Source organism: Plasmodium chabaudi (genome assembly GCF_900002335.3).
Source record: "Plasmodium chabaudi chabaudi strain AS genome assembly, chromosome: 14".
Lineage (NCBI taxonomy): Eukaryota > Apicomplexa > Aconoidasida > Haemosporida > Plasmodiidae > Plasmodium > Plasmodium chabaudi.
The window spans coordinates 2,205,810-2,232,960 of record NC_030114.2 but is presented as its reverse complement, the minus strand read 5'-3'; the positions used below and the strand labels follow the sequence as shown (position 1 = coordinate 2,232,960).

Here is a 27,151-nt window from a genome sequence, read left to right as displayed (position 1 = left end):
TTTATTCGTTTTCACAAAAAAAAAATTTTGTTTGAAATAAAAAAAAAATGAAATAATAACATGAGGGATTAAAAAAATAAACTAACACCTCCCCATTTTTCACATATCTATAAATATGTTATTTAAGAAAATATAAAAAAAGTTTTACAATTATATAATTAATATTGCATTGTGTAATGGGTAGTAAAAATTTGTTTTTCTATATTACCATTATTTTTTTATTTTCAAAAAATATGCCAATTTCACATGTAGTTATGTTTCCCATTCCACAAGCTTCCTATTCTTATAAACAGTCGCTGATCATATTTCTTAATTTTTTTATTTATAATTATGAAAATGGTTTTATAATTTAAAATGACATTTTATGTATTTCCTTTTTTTCCCCATATTATTGACAGTTTTATTTTGTTCACAAAAAATTTAAGAATATTTACAATTCCTAAACATGTTTTGATGTTGCACAAATTTGTAAAAAGTTACGAGAATGAAATAGTGGAAGTGTATAAACGAATATGATAATTAATTTTAAAAAAATAAATATGAATATCAAAAAATATGCTTTATATACAGGATAAAAAAATATGTATTGTAAAATTTAGTCAGTCATGCGACAATAATATATCTATATAGTATGTGTGTATATATAATTTCAAATATATATGTATACATTTTTGGACACATTGATAAGAAATACAAAAAAATAAAAATTAATTTGTTTCGCAAAATAAAGCATTGTTTATTTCGATAAATTTTTGCTTATCATTTTTTAAAACATTTGCGGCGTCTGCATTAAAGGGGTCATTAGTTGAAGGCTCCTAAAAAGTGGACAAATTAAAAAAAAAAAAAAAAATATGCTAAAAAAATATATTATAATGACAACAATTTTTATATACAAATTTTATGAGATAATACATTTAATAAAAGAATTAATCCTAATATTAGCATTTGTAAATTTATGATTGGGTTCCAATCGAGTTTTAAAACATTTAAGCATACATTCCCATTTTCATCAATATTTGGATGAAAAATCTGAACAAAATAAAAAAAAAAAAAAAAATAGCCAAAACATGAATGGCTAGTAATTAATACATTTTTGTGTGTGCAATTTTTTTATTTTAACAACCTTGTTGAGACATGAAATTTTTGGTGGTGTAATAGGATATGTATCCTTAAATTTTATGATAAACTTAACAGTTTTATTTCTAAAAAATCCATCTTGTGATGTTATGGATACTCCAATTTCTTTCAAGTCTTCATGGTTAACTTGAAATAATTCGACTCCTTTCATTTCGTCTAAATCCAGTAACTCTTTCAAAGTAAAAAGGAAAACAAAAAATAGCATATTTCAAAAAAAAAATAAACTAGCCATATATAAACCAACTTTTTATGGCTACTCATTAAGTATACCTTTTTGAAGTATGAGTTCAAATGGTTTTAGTTTCTTTTCACCTTCATTACTCATTCTACATTGAAAATACGATTTAAAAAAAATAATAATAAAATAAAGATTTATTAAAAATATGGTGTTAGTATTTTTTCATTACATATATATATAGATAGTATAGCATAGGTAAATAGGTTTACACTTTTAGTCTGAAGGTATAAATATATATTTTTTTTAATTTTTTATATAAATACTTTTATTTGGGAAAAAAATCGTTAAAACTGTTAATTTATGATAATAGTTAATCACCAAAAATGAAAAAAAGAGATGACACAATTTCAATCATCCATTAAAAAAAATTACAATATATATTACACAACATTATGAAACATGACAATATGAAAAAAAAAAAAAAAAAAATTCTCAAAAATGTATAAATACAATTACCTATATAAGCACAAATATATTTATGAATATTTTATATTTACATAGAATGTTTGTATTTATTATTTTATTTGTATTTTATTAATTTTCCAATTTAGGATACTGTTAAAACATTTTTTTGTTTAAAATAATGTTGGCAAATTATTTGTAAGAAGAATATGAAAAAACGGAAAAATGAATTTCTACTATCCATGTTTTATCAAAATAACAGAAAAATAAACACCTGGAAAAAATATATAACAACAAAAATAAATTATAAAAATATAAATAATTTTAAGATATGGGAATATGATAATAGCATATTAAAGGTTGATTTTTTTTGTAGTGATAATTTTAAGCTTTATAAAGACAAAGAACTTTTACAAAAAACAAGAATAAGTACATTTAAAAATATTCATAAATCAAATATAAACTATTTATTTTTGTTTATAGAGTTTAAGAAAGAATGTGTTGATCATTTTATTAATCAAGTAGCACCTATAAATAGTATACACATTCAAATATTAACCAAATTAAACTATTTGCTTATATTAAAAAAATTTATAAAAAATGATAAAACTCTTAATAGATATTTTATGTACCTTTTTAAGTATAACCCTAATTATTCAAAAGAAATAATTAATAGTAGTGCCGAAAATTGTAATAATGTATTAAATCCTTACCAAGGGAAAATAAAAGATGACCATCAAAATTGTACAAGTTCAAATATAAATAATGATGATAGTCTAAATAAAAAATGTCCTAGCAATGCCAAAAATGGCTACCTCGATGAAGATAAACATATTTTTCAAACTAACCAGACACTTATCGATTTTCCTGATTATGAATATTCTTTAGAAGGTGAAATAAAACAAAGTGATAATAATAGTAATATTAAAAGGGGTTTAAACATTTTTGAAAATCACAAATTGAATGATATGTTTGAAAAAGTATACAACACAAAAACAGAAAAATATAATATCATTATTTATAGCAATGCTAATAATAAATATATAAAACATGTATATTTAAATGAACTTGAGAATAACATAAATGGTCAGATAAATTATTTGTATATGTTTAATAACAAACTATTGAATAAGAATATGTTATTATCTTTATATAAATTTTATATATTTTTTAAAGAAGAAATAAAACAGAAGAATGAGTTTTTATTTTTTTTGGACAGACTTTCTGAACATGTATTAAATAATATGAATGTGGTAGACATTACTTTTATTTTTTACACACACATTAAATTAAATTATTATAATCATTTATTTTTATTAATATTAATTAAAAGATTTAAAAATATATTACAAAAAATAGAAAATATTAAAAGAGGTCAAAATGAAAGCAACAAAGAAATTGTAGAACAATATATTAATAAAATAAAACCTTCTACAAAATCAATAATACTTTTTTTTCATTCTTTAACAAATTATTGTATATATTTAAATAGTGATAATATTGATATTGGGCATAATAGAGAAAATATAACATTTATTAAAGAATTTATATATACTACATTTTATCAATATTTACAAAAAAATTATTTTGAAAATAATCATTCCTATAAATCACTTACAACCTTAGATTTTATAGGATTATATTCTTCCTTGTTAAAATTAAATTTAAAAAATAATAATCAAACATTGTCTTTCCTTAGAAATTTATTGCTTGATTTTTCAATTGATCGAGGTCCTAGATTAATAGCGAATGATTATAACACAATTGATGCTAGTGCGGGCGTTGAAAAATTGAAAGAACCCCAAAAAGGCAGTACTAATAAAGCTATTTCCAATTTAAAAAATCAAAATGAAGGTACACTTCTCAATATACAAGAATATGCACTCTTTTTAAACAACGTTTCAAAATTTTTTGTTAAATTTAATTATACTAACAATGAATATAAAAAAATAATAAAATGCTTTACCACATTATTTGAAACCGGTTTTATATTAACCCTAAAATTATTTATCAATACTAATTTTTTTAAACATTTTATTCAAGAAAAAATAGATAATACTGAAGTGCCTCTTTTTGATACTATTTGTTTCAATCCACAAAATGGGCACAACATGATCGATGTAAAAAATGAAGACAAAGCTTTTAATGAAAGGATAGGGAACATAAGCATGAATTATTCCATATTGATTGATATGCTAAAAATAAACAAAAGAGTAGAAGCTGCTAGGGATTTTTTTATTTTTGGCTCTGACCAAAGTTATGATCCAAATTTAAGACAGCAAGATATAACCGAAATAGCTAATAAAAAAATTGGGCCTAACTATCCACCTCCATATAATACTAATAATGTAGAGAAAAACATAAAATATATCGTTAATATATTAAATTCAAATTATAAAATTCTTAAGCACATTATTAGCAATTACAACATAAATGAATATAGCAAATGCTTTAATAAAATTTTACTATACAATTTCGTGAGCAAACTTATAAATAATAACAAATATATAGATTATAGTTTGCCTTATATAAATAAATTAAATAACTATATCAATGACACACATTTGGTGTATAACAATAATAAAGCAAATATAAATCATCTGTTTATTTCTAATTATGTGTTGACTATATATCTCTCCGATTTTATTAATTTATATTTAAAAAAAATAAAGGAAGAATTGCAAATAAATAAAATAAGCCATGATTATATTTGTAGACTTATTAATAATTACAATGGTTTTTCACAAATTGTAAGTAATACATTAGGAGCAATACAAAATTTAAAGATTTTACGATTTGATATATTTTCAAATGTAGGATTTTTAATTAAACAAAATATATTCCCACTAGAGTTTATTCATGCAGTAAATATTTTACATTCTTATTCTTCTTTTAAAATACGAGATGAAGAATTAATTAAATATTTATTAAATAAAATGTATTATGAAATAAATTTAGAAAAACAAAAAAATAATAATATTATAGAAGATCAAATTTTAAGTAACATAATAATTGCTTTACTAAAATTAGACTATTTTGATGAACGATTTAGTAATATAATTTTTGAAAATTATAAAAATATTAAATCTATACAATCTTTAATAAACATTACTTTTTATATTTGTTATTATAATTTAATTGATAAATTTTTAAAAGAAAACCACATAAATTATTTCTTTCAACAAATAAATATACTTGACATAAATAACTTAACTGTAGAAAATAAGACACAGCTAAAATTAATATCCTATTTAATATTGCATGTTCATAATTATATTTATTGTGGTCAGAAAAAAAAAACACACACAAGTCCCAAATTGCACACATTCTTCACAGTACCCCCCACTTTTGATTTCTTAAAAAATTACACTGAAGAAATAGAATGCAAATTATTGGAAAATAAAGTTAAAAACTCAAAGGATTTAACTTATTTTATTTATGCTATTAGTAAAATGCATAATTATGCTACAGCTTTTAAAAATGTGAAAAAGTCTTTAAACAGTCGTAGTAATAATACACTTCATAAATTTTTTAACAAGCATAGGGGTAGAAATAAAAAAATATGCACATCCTCTTTTATTAAGTACAACACTATTTTGGATAATAACTTATTATACAAAAAATTAATAAAAAAATATCAAGGAATAGAACTTTTTAATAAATTTGAGAATAACCCAAGCCGCTATATAAATAATGTTGACAAAAACGAGAATTTGATTTTAAAAATTATGAACGTTAATAATTATTCCATTGATATGTTTAAAATTTTAAACTATAAATATATTCATAAAAGTAATGAATATATAAGCATGTTAGATCTGAAAAATTATTTTGATCTTCATTTTATTGGGGCATTCCCTTTTTCACAAACACCCATAAATACAACATCCAATTTGCATAATGAAATATATAACATAATTGTTTCGTTAAATATTAAACGAAAGGTCATAAAGGAACTTCCACATTACCCATATTATGTTGACATAGTTATTACATAGCATGTTCATGTCAATATTTACTGGCTAGTTGCTTGTATTTTTATTTATTTTATATTTTTTTTTTGTTTTGTTTTACTTTCATTCGTCAAAAATTATCAAATTTGTATAACAAATAATACACATTTTCAAAATAACTATGAAAAACCAATTTTAATTTTGTTCGTTATTTTCCTTTGTCAAAAAAATAGCTATATAATTAGCTAGCTAAATATTCATTATTTTATTTTATCCCTATTTTAGCACAGTGAAAACTATGGTGTTTGGGATATTCACCTTTTATGATTTCTAAACTTTTTTAAATAATCTTTATATAGTAATTCTATTTTAAAAAGGAATATAAACATCGCAATAGTGCAATAAAATAGTTTTAAGATATATTTAACAAAAAAAATTTAAAGGATAATGTAAGGCTATACAGCAAAATGAGTAGTGAAAAAAATAGAAGGGTAGACACATTAATAAAAGAATAAAAAAAAAATGTTTCGAGTAAAACCAATTTTTATAATACTCGATGTGTGCATGCAGTCACTCCGAAACGGTCTGTTGATATCGCTTCAAAAATATTACTGTCATTTCGCAGCTTTTGCCACTACTTCGTTACTTTATTTTTCATATTTAAAGTTTTGGACATATTGAGATCTGCGCCAATGCTTTGTGGGCTTTCCAAAAAATTTTTATTTGCATTAGAAGGTTGAAGATTGAATAAGATCGAATTAGCTGATTTAGTTTGATACTCAGTCATCAAATATTGGTGTAATTGTCTTAGGTTTTCTGACTCACACCATAATTGCCTTAACATTATTAAATTAATAATATCTTTTTCTAATCTACTATATGCATAAAAATGGAATTGATCATCCGGATTATTACTGCATATATGACACATAACGAGATCTTTTTTCAAATCGCTAATTTCATTATTTGTTTGTATATCTACATTTTTTTTAAATAAAAAAAGTAGCTTATTTAAAATAGCTTTTTTTTTTTCATATATTAATTGAACATATTTATCTAATTGTTCTAAATTCATATTACTAATATCTTCGTTAATATATTTTTTTATTACATCATCTCTATTTGCTTTATATTTTGACAGTAAGACATTGTTAAGTATATTTTGTGTATCTTCATAAAGGTCAGCAATATTTAATGAACTAATACAGTTACCAAGAATATTATTACTTCCACTTTTTTGAAATTGTTTTAAATATTCATCATTTGATAAATTATTGTCTGTATTTGTTTCATCGATTACTTGATAGTTTGAGTTTTTACTCAATTCTATACTCCTTATTGCATTACTATTAATTTGGCTATTCTGAATAGTTTCCATATTTTCAGTATTATTACAAATATTTAAATTATTATTTGAACTCGATTTGATTCCATCCATATTTACCTCTGCCAAGCTGATATTTCTCATATTGAAATCGATCATATTATTATTTTCACAATTTATATTATTTTCCCAATTACTAAAAGATGAAGATCCAGCATTTAATTCATCGTTTTGAAAAACAACCGAATTATTATCAGACCCATCATTAGTTAAAAGACTTGTTCCCTTTATAAATCTTTTTTTGATTCCAATAGATATCGAACTATCATTATTATTTATATTGTCATTAATAATACTGTTACTATTACTGTATCCGAATTTATAATTTTTATTGTTACTATATATATTAATTTTATTATCAGTTGGATGAGAAACAGCATCAAAAAACATATTGTCACTTTCTCTCGAAGCTTCTTTTACCTTTTTAGTTATATTAATATTTCCATGCATTAAAGAATCATTATTATTAAGAGGGTTGTCTATCCTGCTTGTACTACCTATTCTATTTATTTCATATCCCATCATATTTGGGTTTCCAATACTACTTATACTGCTTACTTTATTTACAGTATTACCATTGAATAGGATATTTTTAGATTGATTAATTGCATTTTTTGAAAATTCATTTTCTTTAGATATATTTTTTTCATGAGAAAAATTTGTAAGTTTACTTCCTACACTATGCCGTAAAACCTGCATATCATTTTTCTTCGCTTTGCTATTAATAGTATCACAACTATTTCTACTTTTTATTTTTTGTTGATTTAAACTTTTACTATTTGTAAATAGGGTCTTTTCAGAATTGTTAAGGTTATAATTCATGTCATCAAGTGATGAAAAGTCCGATGTATCTGAAAAAGTATAATTTTTACGAGGAATGGTATTATTTTTTTTTATTGTATTTACACGATTTTTGTTACTATGTTTTACATTATTATCACAAACATTTTTTTGCATCTTTTTATTACTTTTGTCGTTAGTTTTGTCCCTAAGTTCGATGGATTTTGAGTCCGGCTTACTAGACATTAAACTATTTGATTTCATGGTAAAATTTTCAGTACTAGAGTAGTTAAGCTCTGAACTTTTATAATAAGACATGGTATGAATTGAGCTATTGGGATCATTTGCTGTATCATCACCATCATTGGCCATAGGCTTTGTTTTAAAATTTTTAACTCGAGATGAGTATCTTAAAGTATTTAAGGTTTGCTCACACGAACTAATAGTTGGTGATATATTAGCAATCATAATACTTTTAGATTTCCCAACAAATATATCTCTTAATACTTTCGTTAATTCAGAATCTCTAAAAGGTATATGATTTTTATCTGAATCCATAGCTCGAATACATTCTTTTAATGCTAATAATGATCTATTAATATTTGCTCCATCTGTTTGTGTTTGTTTATTTTGAGCAATTGTATCAGCTCCTCTTTCACTACCTGCTAAGTCTATAAATGCAATTTTACCTAAAGATATATTTTTATTTATATCTTTTAAATCTATATTTAATATAGCATGAGATCTTGATGATTCATCATTTTGTGAATTAACTCCAATCTTTCTTAACATAACTCCTTCTATCATTTTTTGTATTAATTCTTCTTTATTTATGACTCTTAAAATTTTTAAATCTTTTACAACAACTTCTTTTTTACCATTTTCTAAAGCTGCTACCATTTTTCTTTTTTGTAATAAATCATATAATTTTCCACAATATATTTCATAAAATGAAATAAATATACCTTTACTATTATCATGATTATATGCATTTAATAAATTAAATATATCTTCTGAAGCGTACTGAAAAATACCAGGGCAATTGCTTTGGCCATATGGCTGTGACCCTAACATAGTGTATGTCTTACCACTACCTGTTTGCCCATAAGCAAAGCAAGAGCATACACAATTATTTTCAAATAAATCAATTATTAATGGCTTTATACTATACTGATATACAGTTAAATTGTCTACTGTTTCATCAAATACTTTATCAACTATAAATTCATGTCTTTCAATATATTTTGTCATATCGACTTTATATCTAGGTTCATCAATACATATTGTATGATTATCTTTTACAGTTACTATATCACTATCTTTTTTTCTTTTCTCATTTTCATTTATAGGCCTTTTCCGTACTACCACTTTGATTTTACCATTAGAGCCTTTCGATTTGCTCTTGGATTTTTGGCCTACATTCATGCTTTTCTGCGGGTATATTTCATTCTGTATTGAAAAAAAAAGTATAATGAAAATTTTGTGATTATTTTCATGTGCACCTCATTAGGTATACAACTATGCATATTTATATGTGTGCAAATTTTCAAGCAAAATGGAAAACATTCTTATATGTAAATAAAAAATAGCGCATGTATAGACAAAGGTATGGAATATATAAATTGAAATTTTTTTATGTTACTTTATTCTTCCCAACGGACTGTCTTTTCTGCTGCATTGTCTTCTTAAGCATGCTATGTAGGGTTATTATAATGATAAAAGAAACGAAAAAATAAAAAAGAAATTACTTTTTATGATGCATTTGCCCCAATAAGGTTGAAGCATTTATATTTAAAACTTTATTTTGATATCTGTTTGTGATATTCTCTTTTTGTTTTATTTTTTTTTGTACTAGAAGGGAGTATATACATTACGAATTTATGTACCCTTAAAAATATTCACACACAAGCTTCAAAATTTACATAAAAAAATAAATAAAAGAAAGAAATTATATAATATGTTGCACTATCCTTCGCTCTTTCTGTTTTTTTGTGTGTCCTTTCTTTTCTTATTTTTTAAACCCTGTTATTATAATGACTATTTAAGTTTAATAAAATGAATATTAGCTACAACTTAAGAGGCTAAATATTTTACACGCTCATTCCCTTTCCTCTATTTGGTATACTATGCATGTATATTATATATTACGTACATGCATACGTTTATATGTATACATATTTATGTGTATGTACTTAGTATTTTCGCATTTATGTACGTACATATTTATAAAACTTAAACATTATACAAACTATATGTAATATGATATTATAATTTACGTAAATTTTATCAAATATATGAAATTTTATATAAGCATATGCAAGCATATATATTTTATGAAAGTATTACGAAAGTATTATGCAATAAATTATAAGTTACGCAAAATTACACACATTTACACTTTTTATAATAATAAAAATTGAAATTCATTTAATGGAATTTTTATGCTTGCCTTATTTAAAATTAAATATTTTATAAAAAAATAATATAAAATAAAATAAAATAAAAGTAAAATGGCAAAATATCAATTTACAAATAACAAATATTCTCATAAAAATTTGTTTTATTTCTTTAAAGGCTAAAACATTTGGTGGTTTCTGTTTTCATTTTTTTATTCTTATTTTTGTTTTTCACACTTTTTTTTTTTTTTTTCTCTTTTTCCTTCTTGTTACATTATTAAAACTAGCGCACATAAAAAGGGGGTGATGAAAATGGAAATTTTGTTATACACTTTAAATCCTTTTTAACACTAATACGAGTTCTTAAATATATAATTTAATTACGTATATTTTCTTTAACCATAATTTAATAGTTTATTTAAAAATGGAAAATAAATAAAATAAAATAAAAAATTAATAAGCATAATCAAATATTCTTAAAATACTCTTATAAATTAGCGTATTCCTTTCGCGAAAATTTTTATTTTTTTTAAGGGGTCACACAAAATTACACATTCTTATATGCATCACTTTTGTACTTGAATAAAAGAAAAATAAAAAAAATGAGTTTATAAAAAATTATTTCAATTATATCAATAAATGTTTTTTACTCTTGTGTATAGAAAAAATGTTTTTTGTTTGAAATGTATTGTCAACATAGACAGTGTAAAAAAAGGCACATATAGAGATATACTATTGCCGTGGAATAACGCTCATATTTTACGATTCCATCGCTTTCGCACAATAAATAAAAATATTATATTATAAATGATTAGAGAATATTGGCATAGGTTTATACATATTTGCATACAGCATGAATAAAGCGAAAACTTGTTTTTTTTAAATCACCCCAAAAAAGAGTAGCTGGTGCAATATTATTATTTTTGTTTTTCTCCTGTTTATGGATCTATAATTATGGTCAGCCTTATTTTTCTCTAACTTTCCATAGACAGACTATAAGCATATTTGTTTGCACACCCCCAAATATTCTTAGATATATTATTAACAAGAATAAGAACTAGATTAATGAATAATCAAAATAATATTGTCCTTATTGATTTAAAAAATTATGAATGTAAATATAATAATAAACAGGTCAAACAAAATGTGCGAAATAATGCAAAAAAGGTTCGAGAAATATTTCTTAAAAACTTGATAAATGAAGAAAGGAATCAAAGTTTCAATATTTATAAAAAAAATGAAACTGAAAATTATCAAAATGGCATAACAAATAAAGAAAACGTATTTGGATATAAAGATTATTTATATACAAATTTGATAAGACAATTGTATTTGTTCCTATCCTCAATGGGTGTCAATAAAAGAACTATCAATGAGAATAATTTAGACAACAAAATCGATAATACTTATCAAGAGAATTGTCAAAATAATTTTAATTTTAACAAAATATACAAGTACACATATAATTATAAGAAGATGACAAACGAGGATATTATAAAATCGTTAAAAAAATATAATATAAATAAATTTGATGAAAATTTAGAATTTTATACATACAGTTTTAGTAACCAAAATAGTGTAAAATGTGAGAGAGATTATAACAAAACAAATTTTAATATATGTATATATTTACCTACAAAAAAAGAAATTGATATATTATTTATTATAGACATATTATATGATTATTTTTATTTTAATTTATATATACCTATAACAACAAAAGAAAATAAATTAATCTTTTTTCCATTTTGTTTTGAAAATAATATAATAATAAAACATAATTTTAATATTTTTGTTCCATACCTTTATATATATAAAAATACATATATGGAAAAAAAATCTATAAAATTTAATTTGAATTCTTTAAATATAATAACAGATAAGATATTTGATTTAGAATTTCAAGAAAATAAAACTATTTTTTTTATCCCGTTAATCGCATATAATAAATATGGGTGTCGAGTTGGTAGTGGGAAAGGATATTATGATAGGACATTTATAAGTCTATATAAAAAAGCAAAAATAAATGATGATAAAAAAAATAAATCCATAAACCAAATAAGTAATGAAACAAACTCTTACAATGTAAGTGAAACAAATAATTTAAAAGAAAACAAAAATAATGAAACTGAAAAAAATATTCATAATATTCTCATTAAAAAAAATAAAATTATAGATCATGTAAAAGTTAGTGTGTCATTTGAAATTTTTTTATATGACGTTGATTTTAATGAACCAACAGATATTATATTAGATTATATAATAAATGAAAAAAATATTTATAAATTTTTATTTTGAGGATTTGAATTTTCTTTTTTTTTTTGAATGGGACTTTAACTTAGCATACTCTGCTTGGAGCCTATATAAGAGAAATAAATCCACAAAAATAATCAAATACGTTTAACAAAATAAATATTAGAAACATTTTTTTGTATAAAATGGGTAAGCATACATGGGTGTCTACACACATTTGAAGAATTCACAGTTTGAAGAAATAAACAAAGCATATTTTATTTTATTATATGCATATTTATCTTTATATACTCTTTATCGGATTCTCCATTGGGCTGTACATTGTTACTCGAATTAAATTCAAGCATATCTAAAAAGTGAAAAATAATGCAAAAAAATATATATCATGACTTAAGAGTGTTTGACAAAATTAGAAATGTATTATGAACATCTTAATTTAAAATAAAATTACCTGACTCTGTAAAGGTAAAATTATCATTATTATCCTAAAAATGTGGAAATAAAAATATATAATTATAAGCAGACCAATTTAAAGTAATAAACATACAAAATAGTGGGTAGTGTATGTATGTTTATATTTTAAAAAAATTAAATATAAAGAAGCCAAAATAAGGGGAATACAATTTTTTACCTGTTTAATATGAGCTGATAACTCCATTAAAATTCGTTCCTTATTTTCTAAGTCTTCTTCTAGTTTTCGAATAGCTATTTAAAAAAAACAAATAAAATTAATTATGACAACGTGCGTATTGAAATTGGGTATGTTCATAAAAAAAATTGAGCCTTACATTTTGGAGAGCTATCCTCAGAAGGTACTTCCTCTTCTTTATGAGAAACAGACCTATAAATAAAAATAAAAAGAAAATATCATTGAAATGGGATACATAATCAAAACAGAAATAGGTATATGCACAGACGTGTAGGCATAAAACAAGAAATGCATTATAAAATTTGGCAGCTAGCTATTACTCGTTCCGGTTGTAATAAGAGAGTAGCATATTAAAAACAGAGGTATTCACATTAAACGAGTGAAAGATTGAAATAATTGTTAGTAGCTTATTATTTGAATATTTATGTTTTAATTTATAAATATTTCTTAACAATGTTTCAATAAAAGGTGGATCATTATATTTAGAACAACTCAAGGCATATACTATGATATATAAATCTCTATAAGTAAAATTTATTAGTTCATTCGATAGTATGTTGTTTAATTTTTCTATATATTTTTTTTTAGATAAAAAAAATATTTTTGAAATACTTATATATAATAATACTTTTTCTCGTTTCCTTAATGACTTACAATCATCAAGAAATAATTCATTTAAACAATTTTTAAATATAATTGAATTTTCACATTTATTCATATTATTTATATTATAATTTAGAGAGTATAAATGTATTAAATAAACTTTGTTTGTTATAGGCACTAGATCAAAAAAACTCTCAGTCATTTTAGCTGAATCTTCATTTTTGATCCGACTTATATAACGATTTTCATTTTTAATATTGTCTACTGAATTACTATAAGATTGTAATAAAAAATCTTCGAGTGCTTGAAAAAGAGATATACAAAAAATGTTATATTGCAAACAATTAAACATATAATTAGTTACTACATATAAAATATTTTGGGCATCTTCTTTGAAATTTTTATTTTTTATTCCTCTCTTAAAATTGTATACCCATTTTTTTAATGCGCATAACATCATATGGTTCATAATATATATCATGTATTTTATTTCGAAACTCATATCTTGTAACCGTTTTTCATCGCATTGATTATTTTCATTTTCTTCAATTTCCTTTTCATGATGATTCATATTCAATGAGTCTATTTTTTCTGTACATTCTTTTGTTTTGTAATTATTAATTTGGCTGTTTTCGTTTTGTTTTTTAACATATTCTTGTTCCCGAACAAAATTGTATGCATTAAAATAGTGAATAAAATCCTTATCAATATATAATAAATATGCTTTAGTTAAATTATATGAAGAAGTTGTTATATCACAATTTTCAGTTGTGGTTATATGATTACGACATGTTTTTGAAAAATTTGAAGTTTCAAATGAATATTCATTTTTATTTAACATCATCAAGGTGTTGAAAGATTCTATATTTGGTTGATAGGATAAATCAATTTTTTCTTTTTCCATTTTTAATTTATTAGTACACATTATAGATGTTAATAATTCCGTGTAGCTAGCTAATTGAATTATAGACATTCTTTTTTTTATTTTATTTTTTATATATTTTAAAATATATAAAGAAAAATAATATAAACTATTTGTTTCTATTATATTCTTACTATTTAAATAGGATAAGTTAAAAAGATAATTTGATATACTATTTAAAATATTATTGTTTATTCTTTTTCTCAAAAATGATTGTATATCTTCTATAATTTCTTCATTCGATAAATTATTATTTTTTTTTTGTTTTAATATAGTACAAAAATAGTTGTATAAATTTTTATCATTTATACATTTTATATATTTATGGTTATTGTCTTTTATTAAATTAATTTTTTCAGCATATTCTTTATTATTTACACAACTTAAATAAACTAATTTTTCATAAAAAGACAATTTACTTTCTTTTCCAATTATTCCTTCTATAATATTTTGCTGTAAATTATTAAAAACGTTGTTATATTTTATTTTTTCATTATTTTTTTTTTGAAAAATTTTACACAACCCATATAGCAATAATCTTTTATCATTTTCTATATATTTAAGAAGTGTATTTCCATTCACATTTTTGTTTGCAAATATTATTTTTTTTTCTTCTTCCTTTTCATTGATATTGGCATTATTACATTCTATTGTATTCCCCTTAATATGCCTATTTTTACAAGCCTTTACATTTATGTATGCATTATTTTTTTTCCTACCACAAGCAACATTATGTATGTTCTTTACATGTAAGCTCTTCCATCCTCTTAACAAAAATGCTTCATACCCCAACTTATCACAAATAGGAACATTTCTATAAATATATAAATCCCATTTAAATTTTACAGCCCTATTACATAATGGTTGATAAAAGCTGCTCATGTTTTGTCTGGCATTAAAAATGTAGTTTCTCTATTTTCAAAAGCATAGGAATGCTTGTCCTCTCTTCTTTTGACAATTATATGTATGGTTGTAAATATCTATTCGTTCATATTTTCTACTACGTTTATACGTATTGCATGAACGAATAAACATTTTATTTATTTCATCATTTTTATAAGGACAGAATAATGTAGATACTTATCATGCTTGTCATGAACTATTATATAATTACACGGTAGCTAAATTATTTTAATTTTAAAGTGATGTTATGGCTTTTTTGTAGGGAAAATTATCGCATTCTTTTTACATGTTATGAAGTAGAAAGAAAATATCAAAAAAAATACAAATTTATACATCACATAAATGCATAAATATGTACCTGTGCATATACTTTTCGTGTTTTCAGTTTGAAAATATTCTACCAGCTTTTTATAATAAGCTATATATATTGGATAGAACATAAAAAGTATATAGTTTTATTTTCTTTACCCTATTATATTATATATAGATATTGTCGTGTGTTAATTATAGTAGATACTCAAACACAGCGCAGTAAATTACGGCTATCATAACGATTTTAATTTTCCGACAATATAAAAGTGAAAAACATATTAAGATAACCAATTGAAATAATAAAAAAAAATAAATAATATCTTCAAGGTTTACACTTTCTACCTTTCTTTTCCAAATGTAACAATTTTTTTATGTACGGCAAAAAAAAAATTTTACTCCGATATTTTGGGACCCCCAAATAGGCAATCCATAAATGGATACATTATTATTACATATATATATGTAATAATATAAATAAAAAAAAATTTATAGATGCTATAATTTTTCTCCTTACATTGATTATACTTTTTCAAATGGTAAATTTTTTATTTTCTATTCTTTGGCTTTATATATTAAGGAGAAATTGATTTAAAGAATAAACCTTATTTCATAAATTATTTTTATTTCCATTATTGTGTCCATTGACGTTATTTTATTATTGTGATTTTTTTTTGCTATTATTTGTGCATATATATTATTTCATTTCTCTTTGTTCGTTATATATATACATTTCTTAATTTTGTAGAATATTAAAAATACAGTTTATCTTTAAAATATAATATAATTATAATATTGTAATTTTTTTTTCATTATTGTATGAAATAAATTCAAAGAAGCCGTAAATTATTTGCTTCCCCACAAATTGATCAAGCAGCTATAGAACAAATATATTATGAAGAGCATATTTAAGAAAGGGGGGGAAAAACAAGCAACAGATTAAAAGTTATATATAATATAAGGTTTTTTTTGTGGAACTATTGTATGTACCATATCACATATAACCGTATGTGCATATGCACATATATATATAAAATAAATATATAACCTATATAATTTCTTATTTTTTTAAGTATTAAAAAATGCCCCCAAAAAAGGAAAATACTAAAAAAATCGAAAAAGAAAAACAAAAAATTGTTGAGGATAAAACATTTGGACTTAAGAACAAAAATAAAAGTAAAAGTGTCCAAAGGTAATTAAAACTGCTACCCATCAATTTTTAAAAAAATACATGAACATCCATATATTGTGCAGAAATATTTGTTTCTTCACATATTATGTCTAAAGGGTATATACAACCGCATCTTAAATTTTTTAACACATGTTGGATTCTTCTATAGGTACATAAAGGGAGTTCAACAGCAAGTTTTTCAAACGAAAAAAAAACCAGAAGAAAATAAGAGAAAAGAGGAAAAGGAAAAAGAAAAACTAAATCAACAAAAATTATTATTAAACTCGATATATCAAAGTATGTATAAATAAGCATATGTTTGTGTGTGTATGAAAATGCATGATAGGATGTGATTCCTCCTCCACTTGTTGTTTCGTACCTGTTTATTATCATATTACTTTACTGAGCTTTTACAATTTTTTGTTCACTTTACAGAAACCGAGAAAGTTAAAAAAATAAATGAAAATGCTGCTGCTTATGATCCCAAAAAATCCAAAGAGTCACAAAAAATCGATATATATACAGATGTTCGAGATAGCAAAAATGATAAAGAAAATGATACAATAGATCAATGGGATATAAATAAATTAACAGAAGTTATAAATATTCGTCATAAAAATGTAAACAAAACAGATATTATTTGTAAATATTTTTTATCTGCAGTTGAAAATAAGGTATAATTAAAATTGGCAAACTCATTAAGAATGAATATATCCATATGAAAGTGATAAACAACAGTAAAATATGAATAATAATATTGTTCATATAATTTTATTTCCTTTTTTAGCAATATGGATGGTTTTGGGTATGTCCAAATGGAGGAGATAATTGTAAATATAAACATTGCTTACCACAAGGTAAAAATTAAATAAAAAAAATGTGCATAACAGTTTTGTCATATTAACAATACATTTGAAAAAATATATGTTATTGATTTATTTTTAAAATATATCATGACTTCATATATTTACTGCTTCTGTTGTATGCTGTGTAGGGTATGTATTAAAAAAATCAGAGCCCACTAGTAATGAAAAGGACGAAAAGCCATTGGAAGATATTATTGAGGAGGAGGTTCGTTTTAATATTCTTTAAAAAATAAAAATATATAAAAAAATGCAAAAAAAGGAAATGAAAAATATAAACTTGTGAATGCACTTTTAAATTTTTTAGAGAACACAATACATAAATAATGGAACACCTGTTACACTTGAGTCATTCAAAAAATGGTTATTAGAAAGAAAAGAAAAGAAAAATATTAAAAAGGATGACCAAAAAGATAAAACTGAGAAGAAAGGAAAATCTACTACATTATCAGGAAAAGAATTATTTACCTACGATCCAACGTAATTACATCTTTAAATAATATTACATACATGCATATGCACATTCCTTTTTTCGTATCTACTAATAATTATTTCCTGTTTTGTTACTTCAGATTATTTATCGATGATGACAATGCTGCAAATACCAATGAGTATGAAGATCTATTTTATGACGACGATGATAATAAAGAGGATTCACCAGAGAAAAAAAATGGTATCAATGGGGATATCGATGAAAATAGTAAGAAATATACACATAGCCACCCATTCCTTATGCCTACACAATGCTACCCTTCTCCTTACATACCTACATATATACATATCCATATGGTCCCACACAAAATTATACTTTTCTCACTCCACTATTAGGCAAAAGAGAAGATGATGTTCCAATTAATACCGAACTTTTTATTGATGACTTGGTAAGCATAAATACTTTAAAAATATGATACACACCATGTTTTATATTTGTTTTGTCTATATAAAAGATTTGACACATAAAATAAATTAATAATATTCCATAAGTGTAAATATAATTATTTTGATAAAAAATGGATAGTAATTATACCCATAATTTTGTGTGTATTTTTTTAATAGGATGATTTGGATGAATTAGATTAATTAAAAGAAAATTTGAAAAAAAATATAAAGTCTCTTAAAATTGGCATAAAAATAATGTGATTAAAAATATAGATTATGGATAATTTGATGGACAACATAATATATATATATGAAATTGTCATATTTTAATTTAATTAAAAACATTTTTAAAAAATTTTATTAAAATCATATATATGTAATTTTATTTTATCATTTTTTTAATATATTTATGTTTTGCTATTATTTTTTTAAATTAATGTAAAAAAAAATTATATCTCTATATTAATTTTGCTTTTACTATCACTTCATTTTAAAGAAACTTGATAACTTATAAGGGTTTACATTATCCTAAAAAGTATAAAAATATAAAAATATAAAAATAAATATTTACTATACAATATTATGATGCATAGTGCATGTCATGAGCGGTGTCACTATATTAAGACAAATTGTGTATTATAAATAGGTGAAAGAATTGGATTAATATAACTTACATCTTTCTTTCTCTTCTTATTTTTTTTATCATTATCATGATCACTATCATCAGATGACAAGCTTCTTTTTTTATTTTTTTTTTTCACATGACTTGATGACTCACTACTTGAATGTGTATCATCACTACTGCTAGTAGATTCTCTATGTTTCTTTTTTCTTTTTTTTTTTTTTCTTTTTTTTTTTTTTTTTTTTGTATCACTTTCGGAAGAACTACTACTATAGCTGCTACTAGAACTGGAACTACTGTCCTTTTTACTTTTTTTCTTATGTTTATCTTTATATTCTTTTTTTAATTTTTTGATATATCTTTTTTCTTGTTCTTTTATTTTTTCTTCTCTATTTTTATTTAACTCCTCTAAATACTTAGCATTTTCATATTCCTCTAATACACTATTTCCTCCTTGATTTTTAATTCTGTTTTTCAAGTCATTCCACGTTGGCCTACTTTCTCGGTTTATTTTGTCTAATATTGTTGGCCTAATTAAAAAAAAAATACATATAAACAGTTTAATAATGCACATATACAATCTACAATACATATATACATTCATACATGATCATGTTAAGTAGCACAAACTGATGATATGGTTTATTGTTATTTTTATTTGCAGTATTCAATCATTTTCTTTACCCAGTATATTTGACTCTCTGTATTGGGGCGATTAATCCTTGTGGACGAAAACCTCTTTGCTTCGGCATAAATTCAAAGATTAAAAAAATACAACAAAAAAATTAAAATACACAACACACAATGGTAAATCAAATAACAAAAAAAACAAAACAAAAATATCTCTTTCTATGAATACATATGTGCACAATGCTTTATTACTATTACTATTTTTTGAACGTTAAAAAAGTAAAAGAATAGAATATATAGTATTTGAAATAATTGTGACTAACCAAATTATTAGGAGATATGGAAAACAATAGATATCTAATAATGCAATGCACAATATACACAAATAAAAATACAACAGTATATTAAGAAGGTGTATATATATGTGTGTATTCAAACATATCGTGGGAATTTTACTATTACAATACAAATAAATAGTTAACTACTATTTTGTTAAAATGTGTAAAATAGTCCCGTTCAGGTGTATATATTTTTTTATATATAAATGTGGTTATATTACTATTAAAAAATTTATGCATGCATATAATAAAAAATTGAAATATATATTTCACATATATTGGTATTTATATTTATTCATATTATTCGCATATGTATACAAAGGTGCAAACTAGTGAACCAAAGATGCACTAAATCAAAAATACTTTTAAAAGATATAAATATATTCTCTGTAAAAAAAAAGACAAAACAATTATACAAGCAAAATATATTTATTTTCCATTTTTTATGGTATGTATAAAATCCTTATACTTTACAAATGTTGATAGTTTCAATTTACACATGTATATGCATTTAAAAGAAAACATCATAATTGAATATTCACATTTTATTAAATAATTAATTGAATATAACACATTCATACAGTTTCGTTTTGCATTTGTAACTTTATGTGAAATGCTCTTATAAATAGAACGACATTTTTTAACGCGTTTATATGTTTTCTCCGCGTTTAAATAATATAAAGGCTCAATAAAAAAAGACAATTTTTTTTATTTTAAAATAAATGCATGCTACTTTTTTTATTCATTAAACAGAAAATTCATTAGTTATTGTAACATCAATTATTATTATCTCATTTATTTATTATAATTTTTTTGGAAAAAAGGGATTGCACTTTCTATATTTTATAAAATTCCCACGCTGGATATTATTTGCTATATTTAAAAAACTTGATGATTAATTTATTTTTATAATTTTTTGTTATAATATTTAAGTGAATAAATAAACGATTAGCATGTAATGCATATATATATTATAATTGGGTTATGAGAAATGTCTATATATAAATATTTGTATGTGTAATCAAATAGTTATTAAAAAAGCAAAAAAAATTATGCAAGCACATATTCGTGTTATATACAATAACATGGACATATGATATGTATAATGCAAAACATAAAAATATCCCTTTATCATAAATTTTCCTTATCTATAATAAAAAGATAAATATTCTTTTTGTTAGTTAATTAATTAAAGATATTTACGCTTTTATAATTCGTTATTTGTTTGCTTATATTATAATAAAAAATATAAATATATATATATATGTATAAAATAAAAAAAAACGTATCTTGAACAAAAAATGCGCTTTCGAATAAAATTATTTTTTTTATTTCATTTTATTTTTGTAGGAATTTCCATTTAAAATGTGAATTTATTTTATTTTTTTTCTCCTTTTATATATTTTTTTTTAAGAATTTTATTTTTATGTAAACGCTATTTTTTTCATTATATATATTTAATTGTTAAATCTTTCTTTATAATATGCTCACACGTTTCTTATCATTATTCCCATATCTATAGTCTTTTCTTTTTGGAAAATAATTCCATTTTAAGAGCCATGCATTACTGATTTATTATAATATATATATCTAATTATATTTATTAATCCCGTATGAATTTGATAAGGATATTTTTATATAATTAATATCTTTACAAAAATATATGTACTGATTTAATATTTTTTTGTACGCATACAATATTATATAAACCCCATAGCTTTACAGTTTTTTATATTTTGATTCCACTTTTGAATAAGATGAATTCAGCAGCTATAGAAGTTATTACCAAATTAAAAAAAGACGATGAAAGCAATAATAAATGTTTCGATTGTGGAGCCCCAAATCCTGATTGGGTATCAGTGAATCATGGAATATTTTTATGCATTAACTGTTCAGGTGTCCATAGAAGTTTGGGGGTACATATAAGTGTAGTAAGAAGTATAAAAATGGATATATTTACAGATGAGCAACTAAAATATATGGATAAAGGTGGAAATAAAAAATTTCAAACATATTTAGAAAATTATGGAATTAATGATTTTATTCCTGAAAGAAAATATCGAACAAAAGCAGCTGATCATTACAGACAAATTATTAGATCCCTTGTTAATAACTCTAACCCTCCATCACCATTACCATTAGATGAAGGAAAATCTGTTATTAATTATGGAATAAATGAAAATACAAATTATAGTGATAATAAAAATTCTAATTCAAATATAAATTATGACCAAAATTTTGTAAATTCTATTAATACAACTGAAATTTTGGAGAATGTTAGTGCAACATTTTCAAATTTAATCAATAAAGCCCAAACTATGACTACTAATACAATTAATACTTTAAATAAAAATGATATTATAGAAACTACAAAAGACACACTAATTAATAGTGGTAGTTGGATTACCGAAAAAACCAAACAAATTGCAGAAAATGTAAGTGAAAATCCATGGTGGGAAAAAGGTCAAAGTAAAATTAAGGATGCTACACAAAATGCCAGTGGATGGATTTCTAGTATATCATCAACTGTTTCAAGAACAAATAGTAGTTTATTTTTTTCAAATAACGATAATACAAACAATAACAACGTGTCTGGTACTATGCCAAACACATCAAATATTAATGGGAATGGCCCCAATGAAGCATAAAATAATAATAAATTCAAATTGCTAATAATCATAGTAATTTTAATCAACCCTCAAAATTGAAATACTTCGGAAAGTTTTAAGAAAATGTAGTTCCATAAATAATCTTTAATCAAAGCAAAACCAATAAAATGATGAAAAAGATTTATATTCTTTATTTCATATTTAAGAATAAATCATATATTCCATGTATAATAAGAAAATGCTTTGATTTATCTACACACACACAATGAATCTAAATTTTATGGAACTTTATTACAAGTTAATTATAATCCCATTTTATATGAATCCATAAACTATTAAAAATAATAATGCTAAAAGTAAATAAACCTGAAGCATTTGAGATATTATATGCTCTTATATATACAATGGGATTAAATATATACGCAAAAATACCATCTATATATTCTTGCATTTTTCATTATTTTTACCCATCTGTTTACGCATTTATTTGCTCTATTTTTTCGATATAAATGCTACTCTATATTTATATGTATTTTTTTTATACTTTTGCAGCATATATTGCAAAATTTTATGATATTACAAAAAATAATATCTTTTATGCTATTAAAATTATATTTTTTTCCTGTATTTTATTATTATATAACCTATAATTTGATGTAACTTATTCAATAAGCACTATTATAATTACGACGCCGAAAATAAGTACATAGTAATGCATTTATTTCCATTATTCTTTCTATACCTTTTCACACTTCTCCAAACGCTTATATATTGTATTTGGTTATATATTGGGGATTTTTTTAACATGAACAATGTTAATACAAAGTTATAACTATTGTTTTCCCGTTTTATGAATATAATAAGACACAATAATGGTTTCCAAGAGATTGAACACCCAATTAATTCCATTAATTAAAAATATTATATAATTCAATTTTTAAAAATAGCTTTTTATATATATCTTAATTAAAAAAAAAAATAATGTATATAAAATGTGTCTAGCTAGCTAATTTGAGAATTAGGGGATAATAAAAAAAAAAAAAAATCATAAATTTTCATTGAAAAAAAAAAAATATCGCTAGAAAATAGCTTTTTAAATAAAAAATTTCATTTATATATATAACTTTTTCTTAGATAGCTATACAATATATATAGACAATTTCTCTAGTAAAATGCTCATATTTGACAATACAAAACAAATAAATATGTCTTATAAGTTGATATCGAATGAAGGCTTTAGAAGACAATCAAATACGATACTTAAAATTTTCAGAAAATAGCATTATTCTATAATCAACGAAATTGTTTTATTAATAAAAATAATGGTTATCTATAGTTGCTATAATACTCATGCCATTTTCGTTATACTGATACAATAAAAAAAATAGCTAAAAAATAAAAAGATATAAAAAACATTGTAAAATGTTATAAAATATAATAACATAAATAAAAAAAATTATATATATATATATAATTATTTCGAACAAATATACAAAAAAAATTGAAAACATTTAAGAACACATCTTTTTAAGTTTAACAATTTAATTTGTAGTAGACTGTTAATAGACACCTTAATTTTTTAAATTGAAATTGCATGTATAATTTTTTAAATATTATTATATGGTAAAATACATATATCTGTATATACAATATATTTTTTAAATAAAAAAAATATATAATTTTTTTCTCTATATATTTCTCTATTTAGAGCACAATGAAAAGAAACATATTATTTTTTATTTATTGTCATGCTGCAATTTGTATAGTATTTTGGAAATTTGGAAATGGACACAACGGAAATGAAAAAAAAAGAAATGTAAAAGATCTTATAAGACGATATGAAACTATTAATAATCCAAGCGATTTAAATAATTCGTCTTCTACTTCAGCCGAATCCACCGGTGCACCTTATGAAAATAGAGATCCTATACCATATAGAGGACAAAATGCTCCAATTGATGATCAACAACCAAGCACATCATATGCAAATAGAAGCAATGAGAGCCAATATATGCGTATGGATATGCCAAATACTGAAGATTATGACGACGATGATAGTGACAGCGATGAATTTAGTTATAGTCAAATTTCTAATAATAACAGAGGAAACAATAATTACATGTATGATTCTAATTCACAAGTTCCAAGGCATGGTAATAAATCTAGTTTATTTAGTAATAATCGTCGAGATCCAAATGAAAATAGTCCAAGTGGAAAATATGGTGATCAAGATTCCTCCCAAAATAACGCTCCCTATTTAGGTAGATCTTTTGATAATTTTAGGAACAAATTAGGACTTAGCTCAGAAGATTTTTCAAGGGACTCAGAATATTATTCCAATACAAACAACAGGCGCAATACTGGCTTAAATGATGAATTCAATACCCCTATAGCTGATGATATTCAATATACGAAATATGGAAATTCAGAAAACTCTAATAATTCAACTAGGAATCGACGTGATAGTGGAATGAGACAATCACCAAGCAATGAATATAATAATAGAAATAATAATAATATAAATTCAAATACGTATAATAACCCTGATGAAGATGATGATAGTTATTTCAACCCATATGGATATAATAGTCAGAGCCAAAGTAGCAGTTCATCACAACTAATGGAACATGGACTAAATAGTGGAAGTGGTAGCATTGATCAACGATCGGTCTATTCTAACCCTTTAGAATACATGAGCCCAAATGTTGATTATAGGCCTAGCTTTGAGGGGAGAATAAAGCCAAGAAATATACAACCCATAGAAGATGATAATTATAATATGTTAAATAGCCCAAGACATTATGAAGATATTGATAGCACCAGTAGCGGAAATAACAGCAATAGAAGTAATAGTCGAAATAAGCCACCCATAAGAAGTGTTGATCGTGGAAGTAAAGGCGATGCACAAAATAGAAGTAGCAGAATGTCTCGTTCTAATAGTGATCCTACTGTGAATAAAAGTTATGGTGAGGCAAGACAATCAGCACCACGTAGGGCCCAAACCAATAAAATATTAGAATCTTATATAGAAACATATATAACACACCAAAGAAACATATTTTATAATAAAATTATAAGAGTGGAGAGAAGTCCCGTCAAACAATTTTTTAAAATGAGAAATAGCAATGATAAAATGATATCGGTAACAGAAGAGTTATTAAATAGTTCTAAACAATGTATAGTCAAAAATATTAATAAATTAACGAGAGATGTATTATTAAAAAATTTAGCCTTAAATAATCTAAATATGATAAAAAATTATGAACAAACTGTTTCATATATTGTAGTTAATTCAAAATATAAGAATACGGAATTGCATTTAAATATAAAGCCGGTACCATATAAATATTCTGAGGTACATGTAGAAAATTCCTCAACCATGTTACCTAACATGTACATTTTAAATACATATGAATTTATGTTATCAAATCAAAGAATGTGTAGTAAATTTAGAACAATATTAAAAAATAAAAAAAGAGATAACAATTTAAAACCAGCAGATGTAGTTTTGATGCTATCATTTGATTATATTAAAAACGTGAGCCCTAGATTCGTTTCTAATCTTATGCAATTTATCAAAACTAAGCAAGGGATATATATGAAAAAATATTATTTTGACACTATGATGGCATTAATCCCATTTATTAAACCGGCTCTAAAAATATATTATGGTGAAAAGATGTATAACGATTTAACAACATATAAAATACAATCAGAAATAAAAAGTATATTTGATGAATTATTACTTATATCACTCAAATGGGCACAAGCTTTTAAAGACAAATATTCGTCAGCTGATAACAAAATTATTTTAGATATGCATCGAACAATTTCTGAATTTTCAACATCTAAAACTAAAACGTTGAGTACGACTTTCGTATCTTTAGAAAATATCTTATATAAAGAATTAATCTCTAATGACATGATCAACAATAAGGATGAGAATCAAAAAGTTTTAATAAGTTATATTATGAAATGCTTTAGGAACATATATTATTCCGCTTTCTATATAATGAATAATAAAAGAAACTAATAGATAATCCATATATTACATAATGGTAATATTGTAGAAGTAAATCCCCTAGAAATATGTATATGCATGCATCTGCA

At 23.1% G+C, this 27,151-nt stretch overlaps 9 protein-coding genes across 9 annotated transcripts; 5 read left to right on the top strand and 4 right to left on the bottom strand.

Annotated features, from left to right (window-relative positions):
• Nucleotides 1-707: 707 nt before the first annotated feature.
• PCHAS_1460800 (NEDD8-conjugating enzyme UBC12, putative) lies at nucleotides 708-1,462 on the bottom strand (the record flags this gene model as incomplete). The annotated part of the gene is made up of 4 exons (XM_016799840.1): nucleotides 708-815; nucleotides 913-1,029; nucleotides 1,124-1,308; nucleotides 1,408-1,462. 4 exons carry the CDS (start codon nucleotides 1,460-1,462, stop codon nucleotides 708-710), a joined length of 465 nt encoding a protein of 154 aa, XP_016655081.1.
• A 524-nt stretch (nucleotides 1,463-1,986) lies between these two features.
• PCHAS_1460700 (conserved Plasmodium protein, unknown function) lies at nucleotides 1,987-5,775 on the top strand (the record flags this gene model as incomplete). Its single annotated transcript, XM_736165.2, has 1 exon — nucleotides 1,987-5,775. The coding sequence occupies one exon, from the start codon at nucleotides 1,987-1,989 to the stop codon at nucleotides 5,773-5,775; it is 3,789 nt and encodes a 1,262-aa protein (XP_741258.2).
• Nucleotides 5,776-6,364: 589 nt separating this feature from the next.
• On the bottom strand, nucleotides 6,365-9,587 carry PCHAS_1460600 (kinesin-13, putative; the record flags this gene model as incomplete). The annotated part of the gene is made up of 2 exons (XM_016799839.1): nucleotides 6,365-9,343; nucleotides 9,537-9,587. 2 exons carry the CDS (start codon nucleotides 9,585-9,587, stop codon nucleotides 6,365-6,367), a joined length of 3,030 nt encoding a protein of 1,009 aa, XP_016655080.1.
• Nucleotides 9,588-11,355: 1,768 nt separating this feature from the next.
• On the top strand, nucleotides 11,356-12,588 carry PCHAS_1460500 (5-formyltetrahydrofolate cyclo-ligase, putative; the record flags this gene model as incomplete). The annotated part of the gene is made up of 1 exon (XM_740177.2): nucleotides 11,356-12,588. One exon carries the CDS (start codon nucleotides 11,356-11,358, stop codon nucleotides 12,586-12,588), a length of 1,233 nt encoding a protein of 410 aa, XP_745270.2.
• On the bottom strand, nucleotides 12,580-15,599 carry PCHAS_1460400 (conserved Plasmodium protein, unknown function; the record flags this gene model as incomplete). Its single annotated transcript, XM_016799838.1, has 6 exons — nucleotides 12,580-12,649; nucleotides 12,835-12,892; nucleotides 12,995-13,028; nucleotides 13,175-13,248; nucleotides 13,332-13,384; nucleotides 13,513-15,599. The coding sequence occupies 6 exons, from the start codon at nucleotides 15,597-15,599 to the stop codon at nucleotides 12,580-12,582; spliced, it is 2,376 nt and encodes a 791-aa protein (XP_016655079.1).
• Nucleotides 15,600-17,011: 1,412 nt separating this feature from the next.
• Nucleotides 17,012-19,043, top strand: PCHAS_1460300 (translation machinery-associated protein 46, putative; the record flags this gene model as incomplete). The annotated part of the gene is made up of 9 exons (XM_016799837.1): nucleotides 17,012-17,121; nucleotides 17,270-17,397; nucleotides 17,536-17,774; nucleotides 17,888-17,957; nucleotides 18,095-18,171; nucleotides 18,271-18,443; nucleotides 18,536-18,663; nucleotides 18,792-18,844; nucleotides 19,020-19,043. 9 exons carry the CDS (start codon nucleotides 17,012-17,014, stop codon nucleotides 19,041-19,043), a joined length of 1,002 nt encoding a protein of 333 aa, XP_016655078.1.
• A 279-nt stretch (nucleotides 19,044-19,322) lies between these two features.
• PCHAS_1460200 (conserved protein, unknown function) lies at nucleotides 19,323-20,216 on the bottom strand (the record flags this gene model as incomplete). Its single annotated transcript, XM_016799836.1, has 3 exons — nucleotides 19,323-19,370; nucleotides 19,517-19,994; nucleotides 20,149-20,216. The coding sequence occupies 3 exons, from the start codon at nucleotides 20,214-20,216 to the stop codon at nucleotides 19,323-19,325; spliced, it is 594 nt and encodes a 197-aa protein (XP_016655077.1).
• A 1,973-nt stretch (nucleotides 20,217-22,189) lies between these two features.
• On the top strand, nucleotides 22,190-23,080 carry PCHAS_1460100 (ADP-ribosylation factor GTPase-activating protein, putative; the record flags this gene model as incomplete). Its single annotated transcript, XM_739129.2, has 1 exon — nucleotides 22,190-23,080. One exon carries the CDS (start codon nucleotides 22,190-22,192, stop codon nucleotides 23,078-23,080), a length of 891 nt encoding a protein of 296 aa, XP_744222.2.
• Nucleotides 23,081-24,755: 1,675 nt separating this feature from the next.
• On the top strand, nucleotides 24,756-27,074 carry PCHAS_1460000 (conserved Plasmodium protein, unknown function; the record flags this gene model as incomplete). Its single annotated transcript, XM_739128.2, has 1 exon — nucleotides 24,756-27,074. The coding sequence occupies one exon, from the start codon at nucleotides 24,756-24,758 to the stop codon at nucleotides 27,072-27,074; it is 2,319 nt and encodes a 772-aa protein (XP_744221.2).
• Nucleotides 27,075-27,151: the final 77 nt, after the last annotated feature.